Source organism: Lynx rufus, unplaced genomic scaffold, assembly GCF_022079265.1.
Source record: "Lynx rufus isolate CCGP_SWC_20201006 ecotype Redwood Valley unplaced genomic scaffold, mLynRuf1.p SCAF_14, whole genome shotgun sequence".
Classification (NCBI taxonomy): domain Eukaryota; kingdom Metazoa; phylum Chordata; class Mammalia; order Carnivora; family Felidae; genus Lynx; species Lynx rufus.
This window is the reverse complement of record NW_025814828.1, coordinates 39,395,001-39,421,638: the sequence shown is the minus strand read 5'-3', so window position 1 is coordinate 39,421,638 and position 26,638 is coordinate 39,395,001. Positions and strand designations below refer to the sequence as shown.

Here is a 26,638-nt window from a genome sequence, read left to right as displayed (position 1 = left end):
TAAAAATTACAAAATAAAAAGTTGGAGGAAAAAGCAGAAACCAGTTCGGGAGCGGGGGTGCGCAGCAATGCGTTATAAGCAAATATGATGTATTTTACGGAAGAACAAGATACCACACTGGAAAGCTCGTCACAGTTCCATGAATTAAAGGAAACGATCGGTAAGCGGCCTCAGGTTTACAGTCTTTCTCATTTCTTTGTGTGGGCACTGTTCTACTTTAAAAATAGCTAATGGTTCAGAAAATTTAACTTGTACCCCTTAGGAGGGAGTCCCCGTCAGCTGGCTGAAAGCCATAAATGTGTACCTCAGACTCCTTCTCTAAGCAGTAGAGCCCTCTAGCCATCTGGTGACCTGACAGAGACTCCCACTAAAACATCATGCGAGGAACTGACGTTCTGCATGTCTAAAGCCCACCAAGCTGGTAATCCCAACCCACACCTAACTAGGTTCCTCTCTTCTTCCTTGACCCCTAGCTTCATCAACTGCACGAAAGTCCCGCTGCCCGGCCCAAGGCAACGCCCCGGGAGCACCCGCCTCCACACCCAGTCCATCACCGAGTGTCATCTATTTTACCCTCAAACCTTGGTCTCTCCTCTTGTCTGAACTGCAGCGACTATTCTCATTTATTCCTCTAAATCTTCTGTGCTCCATTTTATGCTTCATCTTGCCGCCAACTGATCTGATATGCAAATATGATCATCATTCAAAAGATTTTAGCAGCCGTTGCCAACGTGAAATCTACCTGAAATTTTTCGCAACAAAAGTTTAAATCCATACTCTTCAGCTGATGTGAATGAAGAAGTAGGGCTCAGACCCGAAAAGACATTTAAAAGTTTGGTCTCAAGAAGGAGAAACTAAGTTTGCTTATGATGTATGGGGTATGTGGAAAGAAGTTTATGTTCATTTAAACAGTTGAAGGAAATCAAAAGAGAGAGTTACATACTGAGCCTCCACTGCCATTTTTCTAAGGAGTTAGGCTGTTAACTTTACGAGTCAAGTTCACTGCATTGTGAAATGAAAGAAGTAATCAAGATAATGAACAGTCTTTTGACCATGCCAACAACGTAGGAGGTATTTGGGAGAATGTGAAGCAGAGTATGAAGATTAGAGTATTTTAGTTAAACAGCTAGGATGTAGAAATTGAAAGAGATTGCTACATGACTTACTCAGATAAAGTACTTTATGGAATTAGAGGACTCTAAAGGACCCAACTGGAACTTGGAAAGTGCAAAGAAAAAAAAAAACCACCAAGAATAACGTTGACTTGTTTAAGCAACTACAGGTAATTCATTCTCAAAATGATATCGAGGTATTAGCAGGTGACAACAGGAGATAGCACCATTCTCCCACTATTAAATCCCTTGGTGCAAACACACTTTCAACCTCTTATACTACTGCCAATTTTTCATAAATTTTACGTAAACTCATTTGCTCTCAAAACTTGACCTGAGGCTATAAAATAGTTTTCACCTAGCTCATCAGAGTGACCGTAAGATTTACAGCAGAAATACTTATGTGTTTGGTTTCAGGATAACGTCACAGACCCTACTCGAAGGACAAAATAGATCACATGCGCCTTGTATTACTGTTCTAAACCCAAGGAATTCTGAATACTGAGCTACATTTGGCCGAAGGGGTTTAGGATAAAGGACCATGGAGCTGCAGTCCTGCTACTTCTGTGGGGCCCTTCCTAAATGTACCCCTCTCTCAGAAGTGCCTTGCTCTGTGCTCCCTCATTTTTTTAAGCAGTATCTTCACAAGCAAAGATCACGTATTTGAACGTATTGACTATTTCCCCATTTATTATAAGCGGCCTGAGAAGTCATCAAATCCCTTTCTCCCCGAGCACGATACCACAGCACCAACTCAGTTCACGACAAATATCAAACAAATATGAAGGCACGAAAAGAACTGGGTAGAGCTCAACGGGTGAGGAGATGTGAAGGCACAAGGTAAATTTTGCTTACATTCTTTTTGATTACAACTTAGCTATGAAGACCTAAAACAGAAAAGTCACAGTGTTGATTCACAGTATTTAAGAACTAAAAACAATAATTCAGGGAGGAAGTTAAGCTCCAATCCACTTCTTACCTGGAGCAGATACTTTTTTTCTTTTAAAACAGCCTACAAGTCACACGTTCAATGTGTACAGAATGGATCATTTACCAAAAGAGAATTCAAACAAGGAGAAGAAAGGGGGGAGGTGTAAACATTGCGGTTCAGATTAGAGGCTTCAAAATATGAGAGAGAGTAGTAAAAATAAAATGGAAAATTCAAGCACTCATCGGACGGCATCGGTGGGAACAAGAGCTGACAAAGTTAAGTGGGGGTCGGATCTGAGGTACAAAAGGGGATTTTAAAGAAAGAATGAGCTCGTGTGTGTGCCTCTGCATGCTCGGATCAGTTGGTCACTGGGGAGCGCAGCAAGAGAAGTGACTGGGGCATATCAAAGGTAGAAAAGGCCAAGTGCTATGGATGGTGGAGTAAACAGGAGATGAAGAAAACGACTCCAGGCAGAGGAAAGGAATGCCAAGAGAGAACCATTCCTTAAGAACTGGTACAGCTCACAGGCCAGGACAAACCGATACCAGGCTTGAGGACCAAAGCAATGATGTGGGTACAGTTTTACAGCAACGACGAGCCTGTGGAAAAAGACCCCCTCTATTTCTGTAACAATATATTCCCCATGCTCTCCTCTGGCCTTTAGTTCGTTCATCTATCCACTTTTCTTAAATGAAAGTATTCCTCTAAGCTCTGTCCCCAGCTCCTCCCCTTTTCTTTCTCTAAGGCAAAACCAAACGGCTAGATAGAAGACTCCCTAGTCTGCCAGCTTTAACTTCGCTCTCTGGAGTTCTGCATTTCCTACAGCTTCCGCTAAACAGCTCTATGCAACTATTTTACCGGCTCCTCAAACTTGCCACCGCCCCCAAATGAAGTCCCGTGCCACAGATACATACAAGTGGCTTTTACGCAAGACAGCTATGGGCTTAAATCTTGGCTCTAACCAACTGAGTGACCGTGGGATGCTGAGAGGTATAACTGAGATACAGTCTGGGAAGCACTCTTCTTAGTGCTCACTGAAGTACCAAACTTCACTTATTAGCTGGCATTATTACTAAAACCATCTAGGATCCAGACTTGAAAACCCAAACTACCTGTGATTCATTCCTCTCTTACCATGCAAAAACTTCCTCTATTTACTTCACTGCTAGAAAGATCTGTAGGAAACCCAAATTAGATCCTAGTAGTTAAAAACCCACCAAAAGCTAACAGAATAGACTTAGCGATTGGCACACAATACACAATCCACCAAGAACTTTTACAACTGTAGCTTATTCTACTATTCGCCACACACTTGTCCTCAAGCTCGAATGTACGCCAACTGTTGTTAACACGTACGTAGCAGAGTTGTGCCCTATATCCGTTTAAGATCATGCAAATATCCAGGCCGGAAGAAGTCGGGGGAGGGAGGAGCCAAAGAGGTAGGTGTTGGGGACAGAATGAGAGCAGGGGGAAGAAAAGATGAGCTGGCCCTCTGGGCAGCAGGACTTCCTCTGAGCCTCTCACAGACCAAGCAGTTTTCCATGCCGAGTATGATCCTAATAGTACAGTAAGGCCCTCCACATAAGCCAACTATTTTGCCTGGTGCTCAAGTGAAGAAAAGGGATTTATTCCCTCATGGGAGGAAAATGTGACTATGCTGGACTGAAGGAGATGTAGTAGGTACTCCTTTGTAGATGAACCGAAGCATCTTTCTGCTGGCGCAAGAGTTGGGTCTTAAACTGGCTTTAGGTGTTCCTCCTCCGTCCTCTGTCCTCTCCCTGCCTCCAAATCTTTACCCTTCGGACAAATTATCTGCTTCCCAGAGTACACTGACTTTTCTGAGTCCGTGGAGCTGGAGAAGAATCCAGTGGACCTGTTGTCGTATTTCGTTCTTATTTATATGCATTTTTCCTCCAAGACAAGACCTACACCTGATACAGTTAGACAAACACACATACCCTCTGTGCCTAGCCCAGAGCCTTGTAACATAGTCAGCAAATAGTCATTAAACAAAGTACAAATGAAAGAAAGCGAACAATGCTGGCTGGGGAAAAGTACATTTGTAGCAACAGCTGAACGACTATGGTTTAAAGAGGGACGTTTCTGAAGCAAAATTTAGGGGTCTGAATTTATGGTGAACGTTTACAATCAGTGTAATGACAAAAGGAGCTTGCTAATCACATCTCATGACAACTCAAGCTGGGAGCAGAATTCTTAATATAACGAGGGACACAATCAAGATTCAAATGATTGAACATTTTGTAGCGCAGAGTAAAACGAGAGTCAAATGAGTATGTAAGTGCACTCAGGTTAAAAAAAATAAGGTAGGTAGGAGGAAAAACAGTATCGCGGGTAATTTTGAGTTGGAAACCAGCCAAATTGGTGTGTATCCAATTTCAACACAACACAATTTTAAAACAAAGATGATACAAGGGTGGATACTCAACATTTCCAATGTTAAGAGGGATAATGATAAACTGGAAGGAGTTTAGAAGGATGACAAGGATGATGGGGGCGGAGGGACGGACATGACAGAAGTGAGAGATGTTTAAATTAACGTGGGCCAGGTAGGAAGAACAGGATATGACAATGATCTTTCCTTGATTCCTGTCAGATATAATGAGATAAAAGGACAGACAAGTCCTCACACCCCACCACCAATTACATTTATAGAGTACGGTCCCCAAGATCCAACTTTTTAAAAGGATTTGTACATCACTTGCTACGATTTGGGTTTCATTACCTCGTGTCTCTCCTACTACTTCTGCCCAGGGCTAAATAAAATACTCCAAGTGATAAAGGACTGTATCGTAAGATAATCCAGAGGCATGTTACCTTGGCCACACTATTTCTGTGTGAATGAAATTTTGGACTTAGGTTTGAAAGCATTTTATTAAGGCAGGATTACTTTTAAATGACAGTATTTTGAAAACAACATATGGTGACCAAATTAATATAGCTGCAGGAGAAATATTTAATGTAAGTACTACTTTAACAAAGACGAAAACTTATTTTATATCAGTGAGTATAAAGCAGTGTATTCCAAAGTGAGTTTTTGAGATCAATCCCTTAAAAGATACTGGTCAAACAAATAAGTTTGGGAAATACAATACATTATAGAACTCTCTTCCTTCCCCATTCACAAAACACACCTGCACTTACAGTCTCTACAACAGTTTACAAAAACTAATAAAAGAATAAAGGACTTGTAAAACTTTATCTAATCCATCTTTTTCTGTATTTCTTTGACCAGAATCCCCCACCTTTCCAGGGTAGGGTCAGCAGTGGTAGAAAATACAGTTTAGGGAGACACTGCTATATAGCACTGTTTGAAAATAATACTTCTGAAAATATCTGCAAAATAGCTAGGACAGAAACTGACAATAAATGAGAAGCTTACTAAGGATATACATATTCAAACAACTTGCATTAGGTGTTTAAAGCAGCTAAGAAAAGGGACAATTAAAGATGGATGATTTCATTAAAACAATTAAAAACTTGCTGTTTTAGTTAAATCCCTATATTAAATGCTAATTTTTCTGTACCAGCAAATTATTTTGTGATTCCATTCTCTCCCCGTGATACTAAGGGCAGTCTTTCGATATGAAAACTCAAGTTCTCCTAGGAACCAGGTGGTTCACAGGGTAGTGGGGAAGCACTGGTCTGTGAATCTACAGGTTTAGAACCTTCCGTGTGCCTTCATTCCTCTTCGCACCATAGTGTCCTGACTATTTGGAAGGGAAGAAAACTTTTACTGTGTGGATTCTCATATTACATTTTACTAGACTTCTGGACCATTTTGTTGTGATGTCAACAGAATTCGATGGGGGGGGGGGGGAAGTACTGAATAGTTAACACTCCCCAAAAAGAGAGGGACTACAGCAGTTTTAGAAAGCACTTACTTAATCATTTCAAAAAGCTTTGGATCTGAGACCTTGATATTTCGTGCCATATTCCAGGAAAGATGAACCATGGGTACTATTGACTTCACACTTTGCAATTTGTTCCATTCGTACCGTTCCACTGCCAATTTATACTGGCAGGCTAGGAAAAAAAAAACAGTTATAAAGCAACCCAAAGTACCAAAAGATATGAAGTTACCATTATCACCTCCTCAGATGATATCATCAATACCAATTCTGAAAACCTCAAAACATTACAAAAATAATTTTTATGTTTCTTTGATAATTATGGTCATAACAATAGTAGGGAACACACAAAGAGTGCTTACTGTAACTATGTGCCAGGCATTGTGCTGAGCTATTTTTATACATTATCTCATTTAATCTTTATCATCACCTTATTAATTTTATTATTCCCATTATACAGATGAAGAAATTGAGGCCCAGAGAGGTTATATAACTTGCCCAAAGTTGCAAGAGCCAGGTCCTGGTCCTAATCCAGGTCGTTCTAGCTCCAAAGGCCATATTCTCAATCTGAAGTATCTACTGCCTGAAGGCAGGCATAATTCAAACAGATTTTGACATAATAGGGCTATTCATATGATATAACCACATAAAAGAAACATTTCAAAGAATGAATAACCACTCTACTTTGCCTTCTCCCATAAAGGGTTTCCTTTATAAAACAAAATCAAGCACTCTAAAAATTATGAAAAGTGTATCTTCCTTGTATATAAAGACATAAATTTATTATTTGCTGAGATCTATGGTCTTGGATTTCTACCTACTAACTTGAATTCAATTTCTTGTACTACAAATAAAAATTCTACTCAAGGAGATACAACTTTTCCTCCAATTTCTAGTGAGTTATATTCCAAGAAAAAAAAAAATAAACCTATCAGATACAATCTTTTATAAATTAAACTGTTTTGTGTGTTTTTTTTAGCATATTCTTTAAAATACCTGTAAGTGGACCAACATTCCAAGCAATGTTGTTGCACCAGCCAATAGCCTGAACCCAATGAACAGTGCCTGCATTTATCCAGACCAAATCTCCAGGTCGCTGAATAAACCTATACACTGGAACATTTGCTTCATAAAGATCTTCAAGGTTAGGCCACCAAGAACCCATTAGGAAATTCAAATTATTTCTGAAATAAGAAAAAAATAATGCGAATGGATCAAACACTTTAATAAACTACTTAATAAGACTGGAAAACAAGGTCAAAAGTTATTAAAATATGCTCTTTTGGCATTGCACTGAAACATAATTGCCCGTGGAAGAAGAACTACTCTATGAAAAGTGAGTGAAATTACAGTTAAGTACTGACAACTTCTCCAACGATCAGTACTACGACCTCAAGCTGATTTTTCCAAGATCCAAATGAAATCCAAAACTCCTTTTAAGTAACACATACACGAACCTTTCCTTTCCTTTTTTCCTTTCCTTTCCTTTCCTTTCCTTTCCTTTCCTTTCCTTTCCTTTCCTTTCCTTTCCTTTCACTAAAAGCTATCTGACTGAACCCTTCTTCCTGGAGTACCAAGAAATCTCTAAAACGTAAAGGGAAGGTACATGTAAGTATTAGGAACTTCCATTTCGGAGGGAAGGTGGAAAACAGAACGGTCTCCACTGCTGTTTTGAATCCTAAGCTGAAACCAACGGCATAAAAAATGAACAATCACACACATGCACAAATAACCATCATCACTGCCACCACCACCAATACACTTTGGAAACACTCTACGGACCCTAGCAGCGAGCTTTGACTTAAAAATCTGGCTTCTTTTTCTACCTTGTCAAGATACAATGTGAAGTATTTTTTAAACTATATAGCAAACTTTTCCTACAGAAGAATTTTATAAAATTAAATTGGCTATATTTGGGGGAAGGAAAAAATTGCAGAATGGAAATGTTCCTTTCCTTAAGATCTAAGAAACAGTCTTCACTGTATTTCTATGTCCTGCGCCGAAGGATAAAGTGCACTTTGAAATTATTCTCACTGGTTTAAATTTAATTTTTTGTCTAGATCAAGGGCTGGCAAACCAGGGCCCGTGGGCCAAATCCAGCCTGCCTATTTTTGTAAATATAAATTTTATTAGAACACAGCCATGCCCATTCACTGGCGTATTATTATGTGTGATTGTCTATTTACTGCAGTGACACAGTTGTGACAGAGACCATATAACCTGTAAAGCCTAAAATATTTATTATCTGGCTCTCTGTGGAAAAATCTCACCAACCTCTGATGTAGATGGAATGTCTGCCTTATTTTTTTCCTTGAAAAAAATGCAAGGCTGCTCTTCAAAGTCTAGAACAGACTGCCAATGGTAGCCTAACTGCAAGGGATATGGATTGGCTGTCTGTGTATATACACTTATCACTGTCTGTGATAAGGCTAAGTAGATATACAGTCCAGAAAAATTTGCCTATGAAGCAAAATATGATTACAAACACAAATCCTGTTCCCACTTCACCCATGTGTTGCCATCATAAAATTGGAGAAAACGTTCTATCCAAAAGCAAGCAAAAAAAACGCCCCCAAAAAACAAAAAATTAAAGTTACTCAAGAAAGCATCCTTTTTATCATATATTCAAGTGAATGGTTATTTCAAGACAGATATTGTTTAACGTCATAACACAAGCTACAGACATGGTCAATATCAGTCAGTATCAAAAGCAACAATCCTTCTGTGAAACAAAATTACACTGAAATGCTGAAGTAGCAAGTGCTGTTTCTGCAGCTTAAATTTACCTAGCCCATCATACCTTGATATTTTCATTATCCCCAAGTTCACACTTTTTAGACATGATCTGTCTCTTCCAATTATCTTTGTTCCCAGGTTACCTCCCCATTTAGAGAAGGGGGAAAAAAAAAAAACCCAAATTCTAAATCCTAAAGATTGTAAATCCCTACTCAGAAATAATGAATAAGGATCAGTGCACTGTAGCTGTAATAATATACCACTATCTCACAGTTTAAGAAATACAAATCTTTCTAGAGCGTGATGGAGGTTTATTTCCTACACAGCACTGCTCTTTCTCTGCTACTACCAGATTGCTGGTCCATAAAAGTAAGCACAGATTAAAGTAGATCAGGTAATTTCATCAGAGCATCTGAAACTTTAAAATTTCACATCTTTGGATTTCTTATCAGAAAGGAAAGCTGTATGTTAAATAGCAGAAACAGTGAAGGGTAGTTATCTTTTGCTTGTATATAAGGACATTTGGGACTAATGTGGGGTTCTGGGTAACTATATTTACACTTCTTACTAAATCAAGACATTTACGGCAAAGATCCTGTAACCCAAAATAAAAAAATTACAAGTTAGTATGTGGAGTATGTGTGTAATTAGTTTTCAAAGTCTCTCATAATGTAAATGTTTTGGGTGGTTCCCCCATTATCTTCTTGGGGTGGGGAGAATAACACCAAATGTATATATAATTTATGCTTTTAACCATAATAATTTTTCAATGTTATTACTAACTGAAAATATCAGGTACTTACACAATGGAGTACTTTCAAAAAACAAAAAAACAAAAAAACAAAGGAGAGAGTAAGTTTCCATTTAGACAAATAATCAAGTTTAAACCAATGAGAATAATTCCAAGGTACCCTTTAACACAAGATAAATAAAGGAAGGCTATTTCTAGGAGCTTAAGGAAAGGAATACTTCCACTATGTGAGTTCCTTCAATTATAGAAAACAAAATCTGATGCAGTTGATTACATTTTATAAAATTCTTCTATAGGAAAAGTTGCCAATATAGTTTTAAAAAGAACTGACATCATAGTGATAGGGCAAAGAGTAGGATGTTCAAGCTTGAGTTATTAATAACCTATAACAAAGGTGCTCAATCACAGAATTCCTTCTACTTCTAAAACCACTTATAGTAAAATAATTTCTCTTGAAATACAGACCTCCCACATGAGCCTGTATTTACGCATCAATTGTTTAATTAACCTAATAAACAACTCAACCTTCCTATCGTCTAAATTCAAGACTGTTACTATTGCATGGAGTGCTTTCAGAGCATCTTTCTTAAAGTATTCTCAGTAATACAAAATAATAGGTTTGGAATCAAATCAGTTTAAATGAATTTTTTGCTGAACGGTAAGCTGGTTACATACATTAGGATATCCAGTAAGTCGTCCTTTACAATTACTGTTTTTAAATAATTATGTTTAAAGAAAATTTAGTTTGGAAACCTACTTTTCACAGAAGTCATTCAAAACACCCCAGTAACCTTCTGGGACAACAAACCATTCACAGTCACCTGGACCAATATTTATGTTAACTGAACAGAAGTTGTTATTTTCTTGGTGGCCTGAAATGTGAAAAGAAAAACAGTAATTAGCATACTATAAATTCTATAGAAAAATAGGTCTTTAGAAATGAGACCTCAGAAATGTTCAGCAAAGAACGTTCTAGTGGTATTCAGGTGTCTGTCATTATTTTTGTGTCAAGTCTAGTTTTAGAGCAGAGTTTGGTCAACTCCTAGCTTATTTAGTAAGAGCTTCTGCAGAGGGCAGCCTAAATCATTATTAAAAGCACTAGAGCCAGGCTCCTAAGCTTATGAACCTGGGCAAGTTGCTAAACCTTTCTGACTCAGTTTCCTTACCTTTAAGATTAGATAATAACAATTCCAATAAATCATTCTGTTGTTTTGAGGATCAGTGAAAGAATGACCACTTCGAACAGCACCGAATACATGGTAAGTAGCAGTAGCTATTATTGATATCGTTACCACTTCTTTGTGAACTAATCCCCATTTCTCATGAGTAGTATTTGGACATCAGTAAAAGAGGCAAGAAATCTGGTTTTCAAATATAGCTGTGGGAGTATCATCAACAAAAATAATGGAGCAGGCAACTCTGGGGAACTTTCCAGAAACACGTAAAACAAAACAAAACAAAACAACCTAGTAAAAACTGCCAGGAGCAAACTTACCAGAACTCTGGGTGATACTCCAAGGTTTACAGCAACCAAGTGAATGGATGGATGACCAGAAGAAAGAGAACTTAAAACCCAGTAGGAGATGTCACTTTAACTTACCTTATTCCCACCCACATCACTAGTGTGTCAGTGGACTTAAAAATGGTGGTCTTGTGTTAACTGTGTGAGTGTTCCTGGTTCTGGAGGGAGCAGAGTGGATCCTGCTCCCAAAGAATTAGTTTTTCTGTTTTGACCTGACTGGAGTTTCCCAAAAAGACTGACACAAGGAGCTTCACTCTATCAGGGCAAGTGGTTCAGTGAAGGTTCTCCCCAAAACACTGAAAGGCCAATGAACAAGCTGATGCTACCAGGGGCAAAAAAAAACCAAAAAAACAAAAAACACCCCAAAGAAACCAACAGCTGGGGCAAACAACAGACATACCAAAGGCCTAAAAGAAAGGCTGGAGAGTGAGATTTGCGGGGGGAATAAGGACTTTGAAGTTGCTGTGAATACTGGAGAATTCAGAAAGCGACATGCATACCCAGAGCAGGGAGCATGTTCAGGAAAACAAACAAACACCTAAGACAATAAATTTTAACTTCTTGCTAATCTTTAGGCTCAGTGCAAGCGAGGAGGTAAAGGCTACAAGTACAATTGTAAGCAGCATGGCTAAGTGTAGAAGGAATGATTGAACACAGAGGCGATCTGCAAAGACCTGGAGAATTATTTTTTTCTTTCCTTCCTGTCCAGGTTTTCCATTCTTCTTTCCTTTTGTGCATAAAGCATTGAAGGAAATCTCTCTCAGGTCACTGGTTAACCGCTGAGATAATGGAAAAGAGACTTCAGTATCCAAGCACACCAAGGAATATAGTCTTTGTGAAAATACTGTGGAAAAGTCACTGAACAAACTGTAGCTCACAACAAGCAAGAAACCCTGGATGTAATTGCCGCACGATAATATTCAATATGTCAAAATATCAGCCCAGTGCTATGCCAAAGGGAGAGAGACTTCGGGGACCACATCCAACAGAGAACAGAGTCTTTTTGGGGGGGGGCGGTAAATTCTCAAAGTCAGTTTTCAACAAAAAATTATAAGGTTTGCAAATAAACAAGCAAAGTATGGCCCAGTCACAGGGGGGAAAAAAGAAGAAGAAATTAACAAATTTATTCCTGAAAAAGCATGGACATTGGATTTACTAGCCAAACACTTTAAATCAACTGTCTTAAATACACTTAAAGAGCTCTAAGAAACCATGAACAAGAACCACAGGAAACAAGGAGAATAATGTCTTACTTAACAAATTGAGGTTATTAATAAGGAGACAGAAATTACGATAAAATTTTGAAGCTACAAAGTACAACCAAAATTAAAAATTCACTAGTGGGTTTCAAACAGCACATCTGAGCAGGTTAAATAAAGAATCAGCAAACTTGTGGAAAGATCAAATGAAGCCAACCATTTTGAGAAGAAAGAAAATAGAATGAAGAAAAATTAACGGAGCCTAAGAGACCATCAAATACACTAACATATGCACTGTGGGAGTCCCAGAAGAAAAGGACAGTAAGAATATATAAAAAATGGTCAAAAACGTCCCAAATTTGACAGAAGACATGCAACTATACATCAAAGATGCTAAAGAAACCCCGAAGTAGAAAAAACTCAAAAGAGATCCACACAAAGACACATTACAGTCAAACTACAGAAACCCAAAGAGAATTTTGAAAGCAGGAAAAAAGAAGTCGTTTGTCATATACATGGGATTATCAATAAAATTAACAGCTGATTTCGTATCAGAAACCATGGAGGCCAGAAAGCAATGAGGTAACACATTTAAACTGCTGAAAGAAAGAAAAAACATGAACCAGGAATTTCGTATCTGACAAAACTATTCCTCAAAAATGAAGGAGAAACCAAGACATTCTCAGATAAATACAAGCAGAAGGAGTTTGTCACTAGCCAATCTACCATAGAAGAAAATTTATGAAGAAAATTCAGAAGAGGCTGAATTTTCAGGCTGAGTTGAAACAACACTACACAGTAATTCACAGCCCTATGATGAAGAGATAAAGATCTACAGTAAAGCTAACCGCCTAAGTTGGAAGATGCACACTTTCCGATTTTGAAACATACCTCAAAGCTACAATAATCAAATCAGTGTGATATTGGCATAAAGACAGAGATAGAAATCAACGGAAGAGCATCAAGATTCCAGAAAGAAATGCATACATATGTGGTCAACTGATTCTCAACAAGGGTCTTAATAAGACCATTCTACAGAGGAAAGAATAGTCTTTCCAACAAATGTGCTGGAACAACGGGATAGCTGTGTAATTTGGACCCTTAGAGTTCATACCATATACACAAATTAACTTCATATGGATCAAACATCTAAATATAAGAGCTGGAATTATAAAAATCTAAGAAAAAAAACAGGGGTTAAAACTTTACGACCTTGGGTTCAGCCGTCGTTTTTTACATAGAACACCAAAAGCACAAGGAACCAAACAAAAAATGGATAAGCTGAACGTCATCAAAATTAAAACCTTCTGTGCATCAAAGAACACTATCAAGAGAACGAACCAACAACTCACAGGATGGGAGGAAATATATGCAAATCATATACCTGATAAGGGATTAATATTCAGAATATAAGCTCCTACTATACTTAACAACACAAGGATAAATGACTGAATTAAAAAATGGGCAAAAGACTTGAGTGGACATTTTTTCAAAGCAGATAATACAAATGGACAGCAAGCACATAAAAATCAAAACCACAGTGAAAAACCACTTCACATCCATTGGGTCGGGCATAATAAGAAAAAAAATGGAGAATAATCAGTGTTGGTTAGGAAATGGAAAAATTGGAACTCTCACACATTGTTGGCATGAATGTAAATTGGTGCAGTTACTGTGGAAAGCAGTTTGGTAACTCTTCAAAAAGTAAACGTAGAATCACCGTATGACCCAGCAATTTAAATCCTAGGTATATAACCAAAAGAACGGGAAGAAACAGGGATTCTGACAAACGCTTGTACATGAATGTTCATAGAAACACTATTCACAACAGCTATAAAGTGGAACCAACCCAGATGTCCCTCAACCGATGAACAGATAAGCGGAATGTCCTATAACCATAAAATGGAATATTCGGACATAAGAAGGACTGGTCCATTAATACGATGCAGATGAACCTCAAAACCACGCGAAGTGAAAGAAGCCAGCCACAAAAGGGAACATACTATTTGACTCCGTTAAAACATCCAGAACAGGTAATTCCATAGGGACAGAAAGTAGACTAGAGGTTGCCAGGGGCGGAGGGAAGCAGGGAATGGGAAGTGAATGCTTAATGGGTACGAGGTTTCCTTTTGGGCAGATGACACTGTCTTGGAACTACACAGAGGTGATGGCTACACAGCACAGTAAATATACAATACGCCAGCTGCAACTGAACTGCATACTTTAAAAGGATTAGTTTGGCCGTGTGATTTTCACCTCAATGAAGAAAACTGTAGGTGCTCTCACCACACTCTTTCACATATATATTATATAGCACGATGTGGAGATGGTAGTCTTAATACCTATAAACGATCTCTCGCCGTGGGCAGGTGGCTGGAATTGTCCATGGTATGGACTCCAAAATAAAATTTAGCACTAATTATAATTAGAGATGCTGAGATCCCACCGTCAGACTCAAAATCTTTTGGGGGCAAGCCTGAGAGCATCTCTATAGTTTAGAACATACGTGACTGATCATAAAGTCCACCGAAGCAGGGAACACTTATATTTATCTATGTAACTCCAGGAACAAAGTGTCTGCCCCATAAAGTATCAGAATAATTTATTATTTTTTTTTTTAACGTTTATTCATTTTTGAGAAAAAGAGAGAGAGCAAGCGAGTGAGCTAGCGAGCCAGGGAGGGGCAGAGAAAGAGGGGGACAGAGGATCTGAAGCAGGCTCTGTACTGACAGCAGAGCCCGAGCCCAATATGGGGCTCGAACTCATGAACCATGAGATCATGACCTGAACCCAAGTCAGATGCTTACCAGACAAATCACTCAGGTGCCCCTAGAATAATTTTTTAAAAATTGAACTGAGCTAATTAAACCATACATTTCTTCTAAGACTGAGCTAATACAGTAACCACCTAAATGTGGTTAATATAAACTGAGATGTGCAAAAACTGTAAACTACACACTGGATTTCAAAGACTTAATATGAAAAAAAACATGAAAGATCCCAGGAACTTCTACACTGACTACATGTTGAAATGATATCTGGATATACCAGGTTAAAATTATTTTCACCTATTTTGTTTTACATTGGTATGACTATAAAATTTTAAATGACATATGATTTGCACTATATTGTCACACTTCTGAAAAACTAATGCCTTATAATACAGAAACCAACAAAAAACTCAAAACAGTTCAGACACAAGTGACAAAGAAGTGATCAAGTTTGCTTTCCCCCTTGATTTGTAATGAAAAACTGCGTTCTTTTTGAGTTGAGGTTATTTGTATAAAATAATTTGGAAAATTTCCACTGAAATGAATCTTAACCCAATCCAATAACTACATACATAAGAAAAACAAACTCTAGAGAGTTCAAATAACTTGCCCAGTATTTACATCAGTGTCTAAATGACAAAATGGGGAGCATATAGGTCTTTGCCATTTATTCCACAGCTGTTCCAACTTTACCCAACTATGAATAAAATATCACGGAACTGGGCTTCCAATGACCTGAGGAAAACAACTATTACAACCTAGTAGTTCTAATCCTGGCTGTACAGTAGAATCCTATGGGAAACTTTTTTTTTTTTTTTAATACTGATGCTTGGATCCCAAACTTCAGAGGTTAATCAATTATTTTTACACTGGGAAGGGAGCCTGGGTGGTTCAGTCGGTTAAGCGTCCAACTTCGGCTCAGGTCATGATCTCACGGTTCCTGAGTTCAAGCTCCGCACTGGGCTCTGTGCTGATAGCTCAGAGCCTGGAGCCTGCTTTGGATTCTGTGTCTCTCTCTGTCCCTCGTCTGCTCACGCTCTCTAGCTCTCTCTCAAAATAAATAAACATTAAACAAAAAAAAATTTTTTATAAAAGCTTACCTTACACCAGGAGATTCTAATGAGCAGTCGGAACTCAGAACCACTACTAAGAAGCAAGCATAGGCCTATTTTGAAACAATTTTTTTAGCTACAATTGAATAAGCAGATGACAAAGGAGAAAGCAATCTTGTTTTCAAACCATGGCTGCTTTGAGTACCAAAAAGAAACACCTGATGGTGATACGCAGCCCATAGGCATTGGTATATAGGTGAACTTGTTATCGCCAGTATCTGCCGGAATTGTTACATATTTTAAACATCAATCTGAAATCTTATGTCAATCCAAGGGAGCACAAAGAAGATGGTATTATTACTGTCGGACAGAATTTTAAGTTTAAAGCCAATGTAATGCATTTAACAAATGAGGGAAAAGACCCACAGAAGGAAATGTGACTTGCCAAAAGTGACAAGCCTAGTTAATGGAAAGTCCAGACCGGACACCAGGGGGAGTCTAGTAATGTCTTCACATCAAATGTTTTGTGTGAGCTGTGTGCTGCAACCCAATTAGAGAATTACAACTTATACTTTATTTAAATGAAACAGAATGGAACAGACTAGGATATGTATTATTTTATGAAGCTGTTCTTGTATACACGTATGTGCACAGTCATAATATAAAATGTATTTCTTAGTGTGATCATGGCAAAAAAAAAAAAAAAAGTTTAGAAAAAACGGTATCCCATCATCACTCTGCAGTAGACAGGATCATTAACAGTCTCTAAGCCACAGGGACTTGCCTAGGAGTGCTCCAAAGACCCCTTTCCAGATGAAACTGCTATTGTTTTGGGATGACTGTAATAAAAAGTGATAAAACAAAGGGGAAAAAATCTAATAAAAGTCAAACCTTAACAACAGGGGTAATCCTTCCAGTTTCATTCACTGTAAATGAAAAGAATCTCGTTCTCTTTTGCATGTTTCGTATTTTGGCTAATTCTGTTTCTCCAATGTGGGAGATACGTTAGTTCATAAATGTTACCTGGTGTTCTGCTTCCTGGAACTTTCATGTATAGTTGAACTGTGTTCATGCCCAGTATGGTATGACCAACGTGGCTTAGAAGATTTCCTGCTGATACGACACGCACAAAGGCAGGAAGTTTAGTCAGCTCATGTAGCTGCAACTTCCACCTGCAATAAAATAACAGATCAAGAGTGAAACTCTGCTGCAAGTATTTGTGGACGTTAGCCATTTCTTCAAAAACTTTGTGTCGCAATCAGAAAAACAATGAAATCTAGAAATACTGTCCTTTTGCACAGGAAACACTCAAATGCTTAATTTTCCAATTTTTCCAAAGAAACCATACTGATGAAAAGCAGCATAAAAATTACCGAGTAAATGCAAGAAAAAAAAAACTGACTTATTTTTGTAATTGTTGTATAATTCTATTCTATAAAATGATTATATACTATTAATCATAAAATACAACTTTATGACTGTGTAATTAGCATAGAATCAGGGTCCTGATGAAAATCTGTACAAGAGTTTTAAATTGAAGAAAATAACTTAACTGCCAAACCTAGCAAAAAGAGTTTATCTAAAACTTGTGTATCAACTTAGAAAGATGACAAGGAACGGAAGAGAAAACTGTAGGCAATTCTGTGTCTTGCAGAGGATACCTCTTTGCATCAGTTCACAAAAATACTAGTACTTACTTTTTGTCATCAGACAGGTCAATGTTGGTCCCAAACTTTATGGTTTTAAAGGGTCCTTTCCTCCTCCTACCAGAACTTAAAAAAAAGAGAGAGACAGTATTAGAGGCATGCCTTTTAAACAGAAATACTAAGTGGACAGTACAAATGACTTACTTATCTGAAGATGTAGATTCACTGTCTGAGTGGTCTTTATGGTGACTTCTTTTCTCATTTTCTTCCTATAGATAAAGCACAACACATTCTAGCTTAGTATTCTACAAACAGCTATCCTTTCCCATCATACAACTGAAAAGTTCACATCTAGATGATGGTTTGGAAGCTAAATTTCTATAGGCCTCTTTCACATGAAAATTTCTTCAAAGACCACACATTAAATAAAACCCAGGAAAAGTCAACACTCACCAGCATGGTATCCAACCTCCTCAGCCACAAAGTTATGTTAAGAGTTCTTTCTTAATAATATTCTTCTATACGGGAAAAAACTATAGATTCTCATTCTTGCCCCATTTTTGAGAGGAGAGAATTTTTTTTAGAGAAGCCTAAGAAGTATCCATCTTGATGATAAATTTCCTAAACTAGCAGAGGTGTGCGTGCATGTGTGTAGCTATGTGTGTATAAGGGTGAAGGGTAAGACGCTCTTGATTTGATAACGGACAAATGGAAGTTCTCCCTGGGTTAAATCTTTCCTTCTGCAAATGAATTATAGATGAATGATAACACACTTACAACTTTAGTAAGGAAAATAAGTACTACGTAAATACAGGTGCTTTTCAATGCAAATATTACAATTCTTTACAATTTGGGGTCATAGATATGGTATCTCTTAACACTGCCCTATGATTTAAGTTGGCGAGGGGAGGGGGGGGACGCCTGGCTGGTTCAGTAGGTTAAGTGTCCAACTTTGGCTCAGGTTATGATCTCACGGCTTGTGGGTTTGAGTCCCACATCTGGCTCTGTGCTGACAGCTCAGAGCCTGGAGCCTGCTTCGGATTCTGTGTCTCCCCCTCTCTCTGCCCCTCCCCTGCTCACACTCTGTCTCTCTCTCTCAAAAATAAACATTAAAAAAAAAAAAAAAAAAAAGACAATACTTGGTACATTTTGGCCTCCCTCCCTTTAAATGAATGTATGGTTCCTAAACATTTGTCAGATTTTTCACAGGTAATGGTCCATGCCTCAAAAGCACACAAAAAGGCATCTTTTCTTTGGTTATAGATCCCACCCCATATAAATACTCTGCCTCTTATTATCTTTGCTTTTCAACTCCTCCAAATTTTCCTTTGGTGATCTCTGAATCGTATTATTTATCCTATTCTGAACATAATACTACCACATAGCTGAAGTATCTCAGAAGTCTGAACTAGAGATTTATATGGACAATTAATTTCTCTGTTAGGACACAGAGAATGGCAGTGAGAAAGAAAAACAAATACACAATTCACAGGTACAAATGTTGCCTTCACTGAAAATGTGAAACTCGGGACAGGATTTTAAACAGATAAGCAAATGTAATGAATTACAAATTAAAGACTTCCAGGCACGTATTAGGTTTCAGCTGTAAGATATGTACAAAACAACTTAGTACAGACAAGTGTCTAAGTAATACACTTAATAAACTCATTTTTTGTGGAGATCTTATCTTCACTTTGTGGGACAATTCACAAAGTCCTCATTGTAGCGCTAAAGGGTTTTAGTAATGGTTCACTGCTGAGAGGCCTGAGTCTTTGAGTAATAATCCTCTGATTATTTTTCCGTTTTGTTTTTTAATTTTCTGAGCCTGGGTGGCTCAGTCGGTTAAGCGTCCACCTTCAGCGTAGGTCATGATCTCTCCGCTCCCAAGTCCGAGCCCCCATCGGGCTCTGTATTGGCAGCTCAGAGCCTGGAGCCTGTTTCAGATTCTGTGTCTCCCTCGCTCTCTCCGCCCCTTGCTCACTCACACTCTCTCTCAAAAATAAACATTAAAAAAAAATTTTTTTTTTAATTTTCTATATATTTTGAAATAATTTATCCTCTCCCTCCGGTTTCTCTCTCAGACTAAGACTGGTGAGAATAACACTAATGCTTCCTGGAGGAGTTATCCATCAGGTAATACTAACCTGGTAGAGGAGAAAAATGGGGAGGCACAAGACTAGGAACTTTGCAAGCACAAAGCAATCTTGAGACTCCCTTTAGCCTCTGATATCAGCGGTTCTCAATGAGGGGGAATTTTATCCTCCGAGGGACATCCGGCATGTCGGGAGACATTTTTGACTGTCATAACTGGGGTAGAAGGTAAGGGGCATGCTACAGGCATCTAGTGGGGAGAGGTCAGGGATGCTCCCAAGCATCCTACAATACGCAGGACAGCCCCCCACAACAATGTATTATCCAACCCAAAATGTTAATAATGCCAAGATTAAAAAACCTTGCCCTCAAAAGAAACATCCCAGGGATGAGGGAGACCTCTCACTAGACAGTAACATTTATTTTATCAACCCACAGGCTTGCTTAGACTTTCCTAAGAGCAAAGTGGATAGCACTTACAAGGTATTTTATAGAACTATAAACTAATGAGATGCTTACAAAAGAAACGTGCCCTTTCAAAATAAAATAATATCAAACATGAAAATAAACTATTCTTCAAAATAAAATAATCTTCAGGGACGAAACACTTACCCTCAATGATTCCTGGAAGGAGGAGGCCTGGTATTGTGCATACTTAGCAATTGTAGTATGAGATCGATTACTTTCACAATGCCAGATTTTCTTCGTTCCAGTAGGATCCCAGTTTTCATCTGCCGGCTGCAACAACTGTGTCCTCACTTCCACCATATGCTCATTGTTCGCTTCCACCAACGTTTTGGTAGAGAAAAGTCCCAGGTCTTCATAAATAAATGAATGTAGTTAATAAAAGAAAATTACATTTGGAATAATAGATTGAGAGTGCTTTTATTAAGAAAAGAGGAAAACGTGTGACAGCATTCCATCCGGTTCCCATGAAAACCAACCAGGGCCTCTGCACGCCCTGAGCTTCGTGCCAGGTTTACACGAGCACACAATGAAGCCCGGGACCTAATAATCATCATGCCGCCTTGTGCAGAGGCGGACTCAGGGGGCCAGGCACTGAGGTTTCACTTATCTGATTTCTTCAGGTGCAAGGAACTAGCAAGGGGACTACAGCACTGATCTGTAGCATCACATTTTATCTACATTTCATATTAAAAATTATTTCATTAGATAACTTCATCACCATTATAATTATGTAATCAGACCAAAATAAAAGCTAAATTCAAAAAGCACCAGGAAATCACCAGGAACTGGCATCATCACTGTATCTTCATACGATAGATTAAAGAACTGATACACTAACACACACATCCAGGAAAAGAGTAAAACGAAAATGTGAAAACGGAAAAAATCAACAGAAATAAGTTTCTGTCAGTGCTTTACAAGTTATAGATAGCAAAAGAAATTTTAAAAAGTTTCCTTTTTCTTATTTAAAGCTTACCCAACTTTAGAGCTCCGGCAAGGCCACGTATTACTGTAACAGGGTTGTTTGGATTTGTACAAAATTGGTGTAATGGAGGAAAGAAAGCATCACGTTTATTTTCCAACTGTAAAATTAAAACATATGGTTAGATCTCTTGAAAACAGACCTTTTATGTAAATATTAGGCCAAATTCATAGTTTTTATTTACTGCAATTTCAATAATGTACCCTGTAATTTCTATTTTATATTTTGCAGCATTTTATCACTGTCTTTTGATCCTAACTGTAATTAGATAGTGACCGCATACATTTCTTTTGTCCATTGTATCTTGAAGAAAATACATGGGAAGAAATAAAATTGCAACTTCAAAATCAAAGTGCTTTAAAATATTTTTTGACTTTAAAAGGAAGAGAATCCTTTCACATGCTACAAAGCGGATGAACCTTGAAGACATTACGTTCAGTGAAACTAAGGCAGTCACAAAAAGAAAAACTGTGTATGATATTACTTATGTGAGGTATCTAAAGTAGTCCAATGTATAGAAATATAGTGGTGGCTACCAGGGGCTAAGAAGACCAGGAAAAAGGGAGTTGCTACTTAATGGGTTTAGAATTTCAAATTTGCAAAATGAAAACGTTCTGGAGAAGTGCTTTGCAACAATGAGAATATTACTTAACGTTACTGAATTGTATACTTAAAAATGGTTAAGATGGTAAATTTTATGTGGGCTTTTTCATCATAAAAAGAGAAAAGAAAACCACAAAGAAGTGGGGTTTTTTTCCCCTCTCAGACTTCAGTTTGAAAGGTTTATTACACGTCTATCCCCATGCTTCCCTTACATTCTGAAGGATCAATAAATCTGGGTTGGAGGAAAAACTAACAGGGTTTAACATCTGCCTCTAGAGGGCAAAGACAGGGCCAAATCCCCCAACACAAACTTTACAGTTTGAAACTGTTTTCATTTGGGGTAAAAGTGGGAGGATGGAAGGAAATGGGGGAGGAGGACCTACTTGGGAGAAACAGAAGAGTTGCTTTGACTGAACTTTTATCAACTTCCTACATCAGATGTCTGAATGCCCTTAAAGTAAAACTTAACATCAGGTTTTAAATAATCTATCAAACTTTTTAAAAATGACATACCTATTATCACATTTTATGTTCTCAAATGCCTTTTTTGAAGGTAACTAAAGCTGCATAAAGCAGAACGAATGTTAAGGTTCAAGCAACTGGTAGAACACGGATTTAAACCCCAGCTTAAATTACACTTTTAGGCAGGTTTGGCCTAATTGGGGGTGGGGGGGGGCAGGAAGAAGTATTTCTCACTACTTTAATGTAATCGTGGGAATAGTTCAGAAGGTATGTTTTACATGCTATTATGAAGTCTTTGTGAATATATCTTTTCTCCCCCCAAAATATTCAAGCTACTGCCAATAATTTTAATGTTTCCTAAAGGGCATCCATATTAATTTAAAGCAAGATCTTATGAAAGACAGGTAGATGCAAACACTGGTTTGATTTATTTCTAGTCAGTCAATTCAGACTCACATAAATACTAGGTGTAGGTGGATTCAACTTGTCCTTTGGCAAGGGAGGGTATGGTGACGATGGTGGTCTTGGAGGCGGACATTTATCCAATAAAATGCTACTGTTAGATAAGCCATTTTTACCTAGATTCCTTAAAAAAAGAAGAAGGGAGAATAAATCAGCTGTACATTTATTTAGAAAACAGAAAAAAAACATTCCTGAATTAAGTCCTAATTAAGTTACTGGGTAGTTGCACAAATCCATGAGATTTGGATCTATCAGAAAAAACACTCAGAGCAATGTAATTAATTTCAGCAAATACTTAGCTTGATTCCTGTATTTCCATTGAAGAAAAACAATAGACAAGATACTACAACACATGAGTTACTGATGACATCCCTTATTTTGCTCATAATTTTCCAATTTATGTTCTTCACCTAAAGAACCAACGCGAACTCTAATTTCCTCTCCACCATCTTCTACCATCAGATTCTTTCCATTAAATGTGAAAACAATAACTTGACCAAAAAGGTCTAGATAATAGTTAAAAAAAAAAAAAAAAAGAATGTTATCTCTCTTCCTATGTCTCATCTCAGCAATTATCACCAGAATATCTTTGTGATAATCTGCAAACCTGAAATGATCTCTTCTTTTTTGCCTCTCAAATCTGTAAAGAATTTTCTGTGTAACTCCTTGGCTACTAAAATTCAGCAAGATTCCAAATGAGGCATATAGTTGCTATCCATTCTCTGATACTCTATATAATAATTACTTACTAGTAGCTGGGGTTTCTTTTCCTTAAATGAATTAAAGTACCACATTTGGTAAGTTATAAATTGTTAAAATATGGTAGAATCACTTCCAAAATATAATTCTTTTAGTGTTAAAATTTTTTTTTCCTATTTCTTAAAGTTTCTGCTCAACTCGAAAATCAGCAAGATGCAATTCTGAGCTTACAATTCATTCCAGGTTAACTTCACCCAGTTATTACAAGTTCAAAAATTATCAATGCATTATAAAATAGCAAGTATCCTTAAAACATTAAAGTTTTAGTTAAGAATTCAGAAATTGTAATTATGGTGGGGAGTTAAACTTAGTATTTACTTATTGAAGAAGGAATTAGCAATTTTTCATTGCAAATTGTAGAATACAGGTTGAAACAAAATTAATTTTCTGTATTTTGCTATGTTTTTGCCAAAGAGAAAAAACCTTACAAATCAGCCTGTTTTGGTTGGCCTTAATGAACACAAAGGCTTGAAATTCCACTGCTACAAACTTTTGAGACATTACACTAAACAGCATTACAGGTGTCACTTTCTGAATTTCCTCACCTATAAGTCCAAGTAAAAACAAAACGGTTCATGGCAGGCTTCAAAGGAATAATGACTAAAGTTTAAAATCACTGATTTTTTTTGCAGTATGTGAAATAGTTATTATTAAAAATTATTAATAAAAATTATTAAATATTATTGTTTTAATATATTATTAATATATATTGAGTGAAATATTGTTAAGTTATTAAAAGTTATTAATAAAAGTTATTATTAAAAGAAATTTTAGGTTCAACTAACAATTCAGGTTAAAGGTTAAATAAATGAATATTCTACCCACAACATCTCTCATCAAACCACGAGTGGCCTGTACATTTAAAGATAGCCACGATACATTTAAACTTTTAAATTTAGGTATAAAATCAGTACTAATTTTGAACTCCATGGAAGTAGAAAATAGGTGGTTAACACTGGTAAAGAAACAATTCAAGTATTACCATTAAATCAATGCAAAATAGACCTCCACTTATGATACACATATAAATAATTTTCATGCTGAACTGCATATCTGCCACTCTTTCACCTTGAGATGTAAACAAAATATGACTCCGAATACACAAAATTTGTTTCCTAGAGCAGGAGATGGGTGTACCGTCAAGTTCACGATTAACATTTTAAGGAACTGGAAGATTTGGACCAAGAATTAAAACTGCACCAGGAAAGAGTATCCCATGCTAATTAAACATGGCACCAAAATTTAAGCTTCTACAACATTCTGGACATTGAGAGATGAGACTAGAAAACGGGGTTTGATAGATGAGCAGAATTCTGCCTCCATCATTTCTACAGTTCTGTAACAAAAGAAAAAAGGGAAATGGGAAAGTAAAATAATGTAAAATGCAGCTGCTTTCATTTTTAAAATAGAAGAGAAAAAGGTGAGACATGACTACGGGAGCTGATGTTGAGTCAACCATCGAATGGTGCAATTATAATTTTAAATCATAAAAGCAGCAAAGGTATTGTAGGCGCGCCTTTTGATGTATGGCTCTGGCCACTGTAACACTATGATGGACCAAACAAGACTCAGATTAAAAATAACCAACACTTTAAAAAATAACTATACATGTGAAAATAACAGGGTAGTCAGAATAAACCATGTAATCGAATTGTATCTAGCAGTTTCTTACTGTACTGCAAACACTGACTCCCTGCTTTCTTGAGGTCAAGTCTGAAACAAATAGGAATTTCCCTGAAGGAACTGATGTAGGTGGTTGTCTATACAGTGACTATCAGCCTTTTCCACTGAAAATACACTTCTCAGTCCTAACGCCAAGGACAGAACTGTGCATAACAGGAAAAGTTTTTATCTTCTCAACATATAAGCATCCAACACTGTTTACAATATTTCAAAGCGAGGGCAATGAAACTGTAATACAACAATGCAAAGTGGAGAAAGGCACTGAAGAAAGAATTATTATCCCATTTTAAACCCTTTTCTCGCTTTTTGAAACCTTCCCCAAGCCCAGTAAAGAAGGAAACAATGAGTCGTTGCCCAATTCTTTAAAATCCTGGCTTAAATTTGGTTCGAGATTTACCCATATCATTTGATAGATAAACGAAGATGTGCTCTGTGAGTAAACCAATCTACGCTTTTATTATCTCTGGTTATGGAGCTCCTCGACCGGAGACATCAGCTCTCTTGCTCCCAAGTCACTTTCCCCTTCTCAATTCTGGATTCCTGCCCAGTGCAGGATACCACCAACAGAACAGAAGCGGCAAGCCTGATGCCTATCACTTGCCATCTCGACTTTTCTCTAAAGATCTGCATCTCTAATTTATCAGAGCGTTTTTGGTTTCTTCGTGAATAAGCCGAGGCCTATAGTGACCTGAAATAACCCAAGCAACCCCAGGGGTCTACAGTGTTTTGATGTTATCTAGCCACCTCCAAGTTTATCTACGTACGCATAGGTATACATAAGCACACATACGTGCACATATATAAAACATGAAGTCTCTGTAAAAAAGCAAAATTACCTTTTAAGAGTCAAAAGCTAAAAATAAAACTGTAAGAATGAACTTAAAAATACTGAAGTACACGTTCACATGTACCTGAAAGCTGAGACAGAAGATTGTAGTCTTTAACATACAAGAAACACAATCACACCTAGGTACCCACAGCATAAGACTTTATTAATAATGAAAACTTATGGTAACTGCTACCGTACACCGTTCATAGCTTGTACCTCCGCGCAACTCCTTCTGCCAACACTCCTCTGCAACACCCTTAGGTCCCATATCGTGCGTGCTAGTTTTGGACCTCTAAATTTTGCCCGATTTTCTAGCAACTGTCCTAAGATTACAGAGAGTGGAAGAGCGAGGAAGACCCTGCTCCGGCAGAGTGGTGGCAGTGGCATCTAGAAAACAGGACAGAGGCCCTGACGGCCGAGTGGAGAGCAGGGAGAAGGCAGTACACATTGGCAGCGAGCCGAGGTACTGTGTCAAAGGAGAACCCAGGATGGCATTTGATCTGGACATTAAAGCCCACCTACTTTCTTTAGGCCCAGAGTTAAGTGAACGACGGTGTAATGGCTAGACAAAAAGACTAACATAAAAACTTTAAATCAAATTTTAGAAATTCAGGAATCTCACTCTACGCTTTAGAAGGATCTGGTCCGATTTAGAGATCATCCAATGTGGTTTTAAGTTACAGACATGAAAAAAAACCTTGTAAAGGTAG

At 37.6% G+C, this 26,638-nt stretch overlaps 1 protein-coding gene across 10 annotated transcripts in view; it reads right to left on the bottom strand.

Moving 5' to 3' along the window:
* Window positions 1–26,638, bottom strand: part of KDM6A (lysine demethylase 6A) — a 207,142-nt gene that overhangs the window by 12,818 nt on the left and 167,686 nt on the right. For all 10 annotated transcript variants that reach the window (XR_006961456.1, XM_047076109.1, XM_047076106.1 and 7 more), the window contains 9 exons: window positions 22,652–22,781; window positions 21,125–21,230; window positions 20,293–20,498; window positions 17,794–17,858; window positions 17,641–17,715; window positions 16,967–17,115; window positions 10,157–10,271; window positions 6,909–7,096; window positions 5,946–6,087 (listed from right to left, as the gene is read on the bottom strand). Coding sequence is in view for 9 of the 10 variants with exons in the window: in XM_047076109.1 (XP_046932065.1) it covers window positions 5,946–6,087; window positions 6,909–7,096; window positions 10,157–10,271; window positions 16,967–17,115; window positions 17,641–17,715; window positions 17,794–17,858; window positions 20,293–20,498; window positions 21,125–21,230; window positions 22,652–22,781 (1,176 nt within the window). In the remaining variant the exon portion in view is untranslated. The remainder of the gene's footprint in view (window positions 1–5,945; window positions 6,088–6,908; window positions 7,097–10,156; window positions 10,272–16,966; window positions 17,116–17,640; window positions 17,716–17,793; window positions 17,859–20,292; window positions 20,499–21,124; window positions 21,231–22,651; window positions 22,782–26,638) is intronic.